Source organism: Tursiops truncatus, chromosome 3 (assembly GCF_011762595.2).
Source record: "Tursiops truncatus isolate mTurTru1 chromosome 3, mTurTru1.mat.Y, whole genome shotgun sequence".
Taxonomy (NCBI): Eukaryota; Metazoa; Chordata; class Mammalia; order Artiodactyla; family Delphinidae; genus Tursiops; species Tursiops truncatus.
The window spans coordinates 130,168,508-130,179,068 of NC_047036.1; the positions used below are offsets into that span (position 1 = coordinate 130,168,508).

The window sequence follows — 10,561 nt, forward strand, 5'->3', positions numbered from 1 at the left end:
GTGGGATGGGGAGGGAGAGAATTTATGACAGAGACCATATGTGACCTGCAAAGCCTAAAATACTTACTCTCCAGCCTCTCACAGAAAAAGAGATGGCTGACCCCTGCTCTAGATGAGACTGCAAGGAGAGCCTCTCTAGACGCTCTCACCTGTTACCTTTCATCACAGAGGAGATAGCTTTTAACTGTAGGTTTCTGTCAGGTTGTTTCTAAAGATGCTCAGAGTCGGTCTGAATGCTCACTTGGAGTTATTAAGTCACTCAATCCCCTTTTATTCAGCAAAACAAGGCTGCTAAATGCTTGGTTCATCTACCTTACTTCCCTCTTCGTGTGTGTGTGTGTGTGTGTGTGTGTGTGTGTGTGTGCGCGCGCGCGCGTGTGTGTGTGTGTAATTTATGGAGGTACAATTTACATACCATACAGTTCATCCATTTAAAGTGTACAGTGCAGCCAGTGGCTGTTAGTATATTTAGGAGTTGTGCGTCCATCACTAGAATCCGTTTTAGAACATTTTCATTACCTTAGAAGTAAACCCTGTGCCCCTTACTAGTCACTCCCCACCCCCCCACCTCCCCACCTCCTCCCAGGCCTGTGCAACCACCACTCTGCTCTCTGTCTTTATGGATTTGCCTGTTCTAGACTTTTCATATACACGGAATCATACAATATGTAGTCCTTTGTGACTGGCTTCTTTCCCTTAGCATAATAATTTCAAGGTTCATTATATGTTGTACCATGTATCAGAACTTCATTCCTTTTTATTATCAAACAACGTTCCACTGTGGATGTACCACATTTTGTCTATCCATTCATCAATCAATGGACATTTTGGGTTTCTGCTTTTTGTCTATCATGAGTAATGCTGCTTTGAACATTCCTGTACATGTTTTTGTGTGGACATAGGTTTTCATTTATCTTGAGTGGAAGAGGTGGGATTCCTGGGTCATATCATAGTGTAACTCTGTGTAACCTTTTGAAGAACTGCAAGACTGATTTCCAGAGTGGCAGCACTATTTTATATTCTTAACAGCAGTGTATGAGGGTTCTGATTTCTCCACATCCTCCCAAAACTTGTTATAGTCTATCTTTTTGAGTATAGCCATCCTAGTGGGTATGCAGTGATATCTTTTTATGGTTTTGATTTGATTTGATACGGTTTTGATAGCTAATAATGTTGAGCATTTTTTCATGTGCTATTGGCTATTTGTAAGAAATGTCTTCTTTGGAGAAATGTCTGTTCAGATCCTTTGTCTACTTTTTATCTGGATTGTTTGTCTTTATTATTAAGTTGTAATGATTCTTTATGTATTCTAAGTACAAGCTCCTTATCAGATAACATAATTAGCGAATAGTTTTTCCCATTCTGTGGGTTGTCTTTTCACCTTGTTGATCATGTCCTTTTAAGAACAAAGGTTCTTAATTTTTTAGTGATATTAGATTTTTCTGTTTTTTCCTTTTGTTTCTTGGGTGTTTTACATATATTTTTTAATGGTACCATTTTTACTCGTTAACATTGTAGGACTGCTGAAATAATCGGTACTGATGATATAGTGAAGAATATAATTTGTTGGAGTACACAAATTATTTGTTCATGCTTTTCCTTGTTATATAACTACACTGAGAGCAGTAACCTTTGAGGTGGAGAGCTAGACCAGGATGACCTGGTTCTGAAGCTGATGCCACCTACTTCTGGGGGTGCTCAGGCCCAGTGCCCAGCAGCAGAGCCTGACGCAGGGTAGTTAGTCCTCAATAAACACTTCCCCAAACACTTAAGGGGGCAGGTGATGAGGAAGGGAGTTGGGAGGAGAAAAGACCGATGTCTTTGAGCCCCAGGATCATTTGTCCCCTGAAGCACAGGCAGCCTGGCTCTAAAACACATCTTTCCTCCTTCCTCCTCAATCAGAGCGGAAACGCTTGGGCATTGGCCAGTCTCAGGAGATGAACACTCTCTTCCGCTTCTGGTCCTTCTTCCTCCGAGATCACTTCAACAAAAAGATGTATGAGGAGTTCAAGCAGCTGGCTCTGGAGGATGCCAAAGAAGGCTACAGGTGAGTGGGATTGGGGTGAAGGCTCTGGCTGGGGCTTGGGGGCGTGGTGAGGGTTCTCCGTTGGGTCTACTTCCAGAACTGTAATTGGAAATCTATTGTATATATATTTCATGTACTTTGTAAAAAATTATTACTTTGAATGAGTAATATATTCAAAATTCAAAGAAGTCGGAAGGTTATGTAGCGAGTGAGGAGTCTCCTTATCCCAGTTTTACAGCCGTCTAGTTCCTTTCCCCACAGGCAGCCAGTATTGTTAGACTCTTGTGAGTCCTTTCTGAGAATACTTTGCTTATGTAAGCAAGAACAGACCTAGGGAGTCTCCCCACACACCTCTTTTGTTTACACAAGAGATGGCCTCCATTAGATATTATTTTGCACCTCACTTTTTCACTTAAGGCTATATTTTAGAGGTCATTCTGTATCCATTTATAAATGACTTTCTTGTTCTTTTTTTATAGCTTGTATGGTCTTACACTGTATAGATGTACCATAATTTATTTAACTAGTCTCCTATTAATAGATACTTCGGTTGCTTTCAACATTTTGCTATTCAAAAAAAAACCCAAAAACCTTTGAAGGGACACTTTTTCTCCCAAGTAAAATGTTTTCTCTGTAAGCAATTTGAAAAGGACAGAAATGTTTAAAGAAGCTGGGGGAAAATGTCCTTCAGTACAGAGACAGCCAGTGTTAACGTTCTGCCATATTATGTGTATTTAGGTCATGCAAGGAATGCCTTTTATGTCTTATTTATCATTTATAAGCATGAGCACTTTTCCATGTTGTTAAAATACTTAACCTTTTTGCCTTCTTACAGAAGTTGTTACATGAGACAAGATCATTTGAAAATCCCAATTCCCAAAGATAACCAGTGTCAATAATATTTAATATATGTAGTCTGTGCCCTTCCAGACTTTATGTGTGCATATATAGATATACATTTTACATATTTCTTTACAACAGTGGGTTTATTCTACATATAGCAGTTTGAAATGTGTTTTTTCTACTTTATAATATATTGTAAACATCTCTCAGTAGTATATTTACATTATAATTTTTTTTTTTTTTTCCCCCCCCGGTACGCGGGCCTCTCACTGTTGTGGCCTCTCCCGTTGCGGAGCACAGGCTCCGGACGGGCAGGCTCAGCGGCCATGGCTCACGGGCCCAGCTGCTCCGCGGCATGTGGGATCTTCCCGGACCGGGGCACGAACCCATGTCCCCTGCATCGGCAGGCAGACTCTCAACCACTGCGCCACCAGGGAAGCCCCATTATAATTTTTAATAGATTATATTATTCTTTTGTACTAAGTTACCATGATTTTTCTTAATTGCTTCTCTAAGACATTTAAATTTTTCAAAATAATGCTGCTATGAACAATTTTGTACATCTATACAATCTTAGTCTACATTTTTGGTCATTTCCCTGGTGTATGTTCCTAGAATTGAAATTTCTGAGGTAAATGAAGAAACCTACTAATTGGCATGGTCAAATGGCTTTGCAGAGAGTTCATGCCAGTGCTTGACAAACTTTGCATAAGGGACAGACAACAAATATCTTGGGCTTTGTGGGACATAAAGTCTCTGTTTCAAATACTCTGCTCTTGTAGCAGAAAGCACCCAGTGATATTTCATAGGCAAATGGGTGTGGGCAGGATGCTGTCGTTCATTCGGCCTCAGTTTGCTGACCCTTGGCAAACATTTAATGCTGGACTCATTTAGACTAGCATTAAATGTTAGCCTTCTCAAAGTATGCTTACCATTTTCTCAATAATCCATGTGTTTAAACTGTTTCATAGTTCATCTATCATCCAGGTGCATTTCCTGTCTTACAGATAAAGAAACTGTCCCAATTTCACTGGCTTGTGTTCTTCTACAGATATGGTTTGGAGTGCCTTTTTCGATACTACAGTTATGGCCTGGAAAAGAAGTTCCGGCTGGACATATTTAAGGACTTTCAGGAGGAAACCGTGAAGGACTATGAAGCTGGTAAGAGTCAAAGAGTTGGGGCTCTGCGAGCCCTGGTCATCTCAGTCTTCTCGGCCCCTAGCTCTGCCTGGGCTTGTCTGTATCATGTCATACCTCCCTCTCCTGAGCCTCTCAATTCTCAACTTCGCAGAACCAAGTCTCTCTCTACCTCTTTCTCCTCTTTCCCTGCAGGTCAGCTGTATGGGCTGGAGAAGTTCTGGGCCTTCTTGAAATATTCCAAAGCCAAAAATTTGGACATTGACCCCAAACTTCAAGAATACCTCGGCAAATTCCGACGTCTTGAAGACTTCCGAGTGGATGTGAGTGGATGTCTCTCCTCTTTCCCACCCTGATTGTCCTAGAAAGAAAACTGGACCAGACATCAGGATACCTGGATTTTGATCCCAGCTGTGCCACTAGCTCAGGGACCCTTCCTGCCCGCATTTGGGCCTCAGTTTCTTTGTTAAACCGAGGGTGTGAGAAGTTGGGCAGTGAAGGCTAATTGGAGGGTGTATGGTTGCTCCTTCCTCCCTTTCCCATGGTGGATGTGGCTAAACCATCATAATGTTCTTTCCCTATTATCTCTAACCCTCCTTGCTGCTGTGCCCTAGTTAGAGGTGATCAGGATGAGTACCCAAGGTAAATGTCTTTCTGGGGGAGGTCAGTTCTAACCCCAGAAGTTTATAAAATATGTCCGATTCTTCCCTGCTCCGCCCACTTCATCTTCTTGGAGCAGTGACTCGACAGTGACATCCAGTGGTGGGTCAAAGTTATTACTGCTGGTTCCTCTTCCGTGCTAGGTGCTTCAGGGACTCCGGAGATAAGTAAAACTTTTTCCTTCAGAGAGATTATAATGTAGTAGGGATATGCCAGTCATCTTATTCCCTTGAAACCTTTTAGCAAAAGGGCAAATAGAAGTAAATAATAGTCCTCACATTTATTTAAAAATTGACACTGATAGCGCTAGGCACTTACACTGACCTCATTTAACCTTTATAATATGAAGCAAGCAGGGTTACCGTTATCATCACTATAGCAGTGGATGAACTGGAGCCCATGGCCAGCCAGTGAGATAGTGGCAGCGCTGCTCAGGTGTCCTGACAAAAAGATGAGTCCGTTGTCTTCCATCCTTAAGGTCTTCCTCCTTTCTGGGCCTGGAGCGGGGAGTACATGGGCAGAGAATAGGAAGACCTATTGGGAGTAGAGCAAGAAGGGCTCCACTCTTGGCTCCCAGAAAGGGAAGGAAGTGTCCTCGGGGTTATTACAGGATCTTTGGCAGTGGTGAGGCTAGACTGGATCCCGGTCTGACTCTCAAGATCAGTGTCCTTTTTAGGGCCTTGAGGGGCGTGAGGCGGTCCCCAGGAGCATCTGGGCCTTCTGAGCGGAGGCATTGCAGCATATTGCATGCCACGTTCCATGTACCATCTCCTGAGCAGTGACCTCTTCTCAGAAGGGGAGCAGAAAGTTGTATGGATAAAGGCCTGGGCTTCAGAGGTCGATGGGCCTGGTCCAGATTTTGTCTTTACCAGTTAAAAGCTCTGGGACCCTTGGCAAATTATTTTTCTATGCTTCGCTGTCCTCATCTGTGAAATCAGATGGTCATGTCTACATCAAAGGGTGGTGTAGACCACCGGAGTGAATGTGCATAAACCAGCACAAGGCTTGGCCTCTTGGCATAGAGATGTGCTTAATGAAACGGGTGACTAGCTTTTAGGGTCATAAACCTATTCATCATCTACACTGGGAGGTAGGAAGTTAGGGGGTCTCTAGACAGCTCTGGCAAGGAAGGGGGTGTGGGTAGTAGTGCTCCCTCATCACCTCTGACTCCCTCCTCTGTTGCAGCCCCCCATGGGTGAGGAGGGCAACCACAAGCGACACCCAGTGGCAGCAGGAGGTGGCAGCGGCGAGGGCAGGAGGCGGTGCCCCTCCCAGTCTTCCGGCAGGCCCTCCGCCGTGGTCGGCCAACCCCCCACACCAGCTACCGGCCAGCCCATCCGAGAAGACGCTAAATGGACAAGCCAGCACTCGGACGCACAGACTTTGGGAAAGTGAAAAACCCTTTAGCCCTGGGGTTTTGTGGGGAGAAGGGGTGGAGGGGGTAGGTGAGAGTCTGTGGGGGTGCCCAGTCCCAGGAGAGGGGACAGAGAAGGGACAGGCCTGTAGTCGTTAGGATGGGCCTTTGTGCTGAGTAGCAGCGTGTACACCATTTGGGCTATCAGAGGCGCCCCTGGGCAGGAGCCTCCACACACCCCTTCCCTCTTCTCTCTCCATGGCTCTTCTTCACATCCTAGCTTCTTCTGGGGGGGGGGGAGGGTAAGGGGGGAAATTTTTTTTATATATATATATATATACATATATATATATCAAGTTTTAAATTATTGATAGTTCGTCTGGATTACCAAAATCACTCTGCAGCCCTGCCCGCGGCTGGTAGGCCGCAACCCTGGTCCCCATCCACAGCTGCGTCCTGCTCCCCCGCCAGCCAACTATGCAGCCCACAGAAAGGCCCTGTGGGCCCCATTGCCCACCACTGTTTCACAGAAGGCTCTGGCAGCGTCCCTGGGCCCCACGAGCACCAGCCCCTTGATCATCTGGGGCTTGCCATCACCTTGTTCTCTCCCTGCTGTCCCTACCACGCCCTCCTGCCATCTTCCGGGAGAAGGAAACCAAAGGATCTAGGAGTGGGGGTGGGGAAGGTTTCGGCCTCTCTCCACTCCCCTCCCCCCATGCCCCTTACTCCCCAGCCCAGAGAGACGCTGCTCGTACCAGAAGAGACTATTGAAAGATGATTTATTTTATTTTTCTCTGACCTTTCCATCCTTGGGAAAATGGAAAAGAAAAAAAAAAAAAAAAGACAAAATCGACCATAAAAGACCAAAAAAAACCATCAGAAAACCCCCACCTAATCCACAGAAAGTGATGTCTTTCCCCTACCCTTGGAATTTTCTTGTTTTGTTCTTGGAAATAGTATTTTTTTAAAAGTTGCCTTATTGTGGAGTGGGAATCTGAAATACCCAAATGCCTGTTTTCCTCGGTGGAGTCAACTCGAAGAGCTCCCACCTTCTCTGGATGTGCCTGGGCTGGATTGACTAGAATCTGTCTCTGGATTGAGTTGCATGTACAGTGCCTCCTGCCTGTAGGCAAGAGAGTTGGGGGCGGCTCAGATCAGAGCCGTGCCCAGAATATCTCCGCTGTTGCATCATTTGAAGCTGACGTCCCGTGTCTGTACACTGCTGCCACTGTCGTGTCCTTGCTCTGCTTGCTGTTGCCTCACGCCAGGGCCCGTCCTGCCGTGACACCCTTCATCCTACCCTTGGAACGCCAAGGCCAAGTTTGCTTCAGACTGTTGGAGGACAGCGTTGGCCTGGATCTGGGACACACTCGTCCTCGGCTTGACTGTCTCCCCTACCTCAGAGGGGAAAGGTGAACACTTGGCAGCTGAGGCTTGGAAACCTTTCTTGCGTTCCCTTGATAGATCTCTGAGACCTCGAGGAGGCTTTGTCTCTTAAAAGGTGGAGAGAGATGCCGTTCTCCTCCCTTGGGCCGGGTGGGTATCCCCATCTTGCGCCCCGCCCCCTCTGCAAGCCATCTCTGCCCACCCTCCAGTTGACCCGGCCTGGGAACGAGAGATTGAGGAGGCTTTGAGGGTGGCGGGGGGGGGTCCTGCCAGTTGGAGAAGCCCTGTGGCAGGAAGGTATATGTGGACATAGAGTATACCTGACTTCTCCAGCCACTGACTGCTTGACTTGGGCTGTGAATGACAGTGGAATGGCTGGAGTCTCCTGGCATCCAGAGCTAGGGAGGGCGACCCAAAACTGACCCTCACAAACGGGGCTGGGTGCGGGTATGCCAACACGCTCACCACAGGGTGGTGGTGGTCATGTGCTCACGCCTCTTGGCCCTTGTCAACTGCTTCCTCTGTCGGGCCCTAAAGCTGGGAGTCGGAGACAGTATCTCAGGCTGGCTAGGGCTTGCCCTGTGTCTTGGGCACCTCATTGCTTTGGCCTGTGCCCTCCCCCATCTCTGGCCTCCCAGCAGTTAGTATGGGGAAGCCCATCTTAGTTCCTGTGAGCCGGTTGTCTCGAAAGCCAAGGATGAGTGTCTGGTCTCTGCTCTGACAGTGGGGTTTGAGGCCTCTCCCTGCCCAATCTGGTGCCTGCCCCACAATGTGCCAGACACTGGACGCCCTCCTCCTTCCCTTCATTGCCTCTTTCTTTCCTTTGGGTTGCTCGGCCCTGTACTGTATCCAGCACCACAGAAACCTCAGTGTTAGTCCTCTGCTGGGTTTGGGGGCACAAGGAAGCCTTGGGAGTATGGGGAAAGGCTGTTCTTATCTAGAGTTTACTCCCAGGCCAGGGGGCTGCCATCCTCTCCCTGATCCTCCCCACAGACACCCCACAAAGAGGAAGCCCCTTTTGGGTGGGGAGGTGAGGACGTCATCTCAACACAGGCTGGGGTTGGGGGAGCTTTTTTCTTCCTTTTTTTCTTTCCTTTTTTTTTTTTTTTGTAACATGTTCGGAGTTAATGTTGCAAAGAGTAGTTTACATCTTCACTTTCTGAAGACACTTGAATTTAGGACCGATGTATCTGTGACAAGCACCATCCTCCATGGGGATCCAAGATCGGAGACACAAAGCAACAGCCTGCCCAAATCCTTCTGTTCATCCTGTTCCCTTCCAAGATTGGTCCATGCCAACACAGCCTTTGGGCATCAAACATCAGAAGGTCTGTGTACCTCGGCCCTGCTAAGGGGCAGGTTTCTCTCGTGCTCTCCTGAATCTGGGAGTAAAGGCACTACCAGGAGAGAGGGGCTGCCCGACCCTGCCCCAGCCTGGACCCCTTGGGCTCAGATCCAGGTGCAGAGCCCCCCGTGTCAAAGTTGTTATGTTTTTGTTTTGTTCTATTGTAGCTCTTTTTTTCCCTTTCCTGATGATTGGTTTTTGAAAAGAAAGTTGCTCAGAAAGCCCTGGCAGTGGGGAGGAGGGGCAGGAAGGACAACTAGCTTATAGGGAGGGTGGTGGTTTTTTGCCAGAAGCCTGGGTAGAGCGGTCTGAATCGCCTGGTGCCTCCTGAGCGGGGGCCCCAGGTCTCTCCTGTGTGCGCAGGGCCCGGGATGTGCCCCAGCCCCACCCTCTCCTTCAGCCGTGTTGATAGCAGAGGCAGAGAAGATAAGAGCATACAGCCCATTTCTGACTGGAGAGGAAAACTTGTCACCGGCTTTGCGGAGAAGGTTCCACCTTATGCTCATAGTACGTTATCTTTACCATGTGCTAGGATATCACACTTACAAGGACAAAAAAATGTAAAATACTTGAATGAGCTTGTATTATAACATTAATATTATTGAGAGTATCTGCTTTCCAGGCTGAAGTGATTCATTCATTATTCTAGTCCTGCTTTAGTCGTTTGTAATTTGTGGTAATTATGCTTTTCTTTTTAATACAAAAAAATGTATAAAAATAAAAACTTGAAAAGGCAAAAGCCTGGCTGGTCTCCCATGAGGGGTGCAGCTGTTGGGGGTGTGGGGTGGAGCCTGGTTCTCCTTCCGACCGCAGATGCAGAGGAGCCTGCGCTCGGGATGTGCACAGGAAACCTCTGCGGGGCTCTGTCACTGTGCTGTCGGGGAGTCTGCCCAGGGCAGGGGCTCCGACACAGCTTCTACGGCTGCTAGTGCTTCCAGGTGTTTCCTCGGAGATACGGAGAGCTTCTGCCAGCCTCGAATTCATGTCCGCCTCGTGTCTCAAGTGAGATGGGGCAGCTGTAGGCAGTGCCACAGACCAGAGCGACACCATTCCAGCAGCTGGAATTCCAGGACTTCAGGCACTGGCTGTGGCTTGGCATGGTGTCAGGGCACAGCCAGGAAGATACAAGTTGCTGTGACTCCTCACTGGACAGACTTCCCTGCGGGGTATAAAGGAGGGACCAACACTCTGGCCCTGTGGAATCCAGGTCGGCCACGGAGCCCTGAGGATTGACGCCGGGGAAGGAAGGATGAGCGCTCCCACCGGGACCGGCCCCTGAGCCGCTGGTGCCTCTCCCTGGCCCGTGAGGCCAGGCACCAGCCGTGATAACAGTCTGAATGCCGGCCTGGCCTTGGGGTGTCATTACAAAACTGAACGTGAGCCTTGTTTACTCATTCCCTGACAGCTGTTTGTCTCCTGGGCCTGGCACTTGACTTCCCATCTGAAATGGTTTTCCAGACAATTCCACCTTGTGTCAGGTGAACAGGAACTTTAAGAGCACCGATGGCCCGCAGGGGCCAAAGGTGAGGCTAGGAGACAGTGGGCAGGGCTTCTGCGGGCCGCTCTGGGAAGAGGAAGACATTCATTCCTTCCACAGCTTGCTGGGAATACTCTGGAAGAAGCCACAGAGTATTTCCTTGTGCTGCTGTGGCGCACAGACACCGTGTGGTCGTGATGCCGGAACGACTCACGTAGGGAGACAAAAACCCAAGTATCCACTGCAAAGGAGACGGGTTTGTTTTCCATCCTTTCTCCATTCACATGCACATTCTCTGCTGCCAGTGTTGAGACCTCGACCTTTCCTTGAGGC

General features: G+C 48.0%; 1 protein-coding gene across 4 annotated transcripts in view; it reads left to right on the top strand.

Annotated features, from left to right (window-relative positions):
- Positions 1-9,490, top strand: part of LARP1 (La ribonucleoprotein 1, translational regulator) — a 57,223-nt gene extending 47,733 nt beyond the window's left edge. For all 4 annotated transcript variants that reach the window (XM_019924790.3, XM_019924788.3, XM_033853506.2 and 1 more), the window contains 4 exons: positions 1,903-2,047; positions 3,921-4,030; positions 4,202-4,329; positions 5,852-9,490. In XM_019924790.3, coding sequence (XP_019780349.1) covers positions 1,903-2,047; positions 3,921-4,030; positions 4,202-4,329; positions 5,852-6,061 — 593 coding nt within the window. In that variant the 3' untranslated portion in view covers positions 6,062-9,490. The remainder of the gene's footprint in view (positions 1-1,902; positions 2,048-3,920; positions 4,031-4,201; positions 4,330-5,851) is intronic.
- The last annotated feature ends 1,071 nt before the right edge of the window (positions 9,491-10,561 follow it).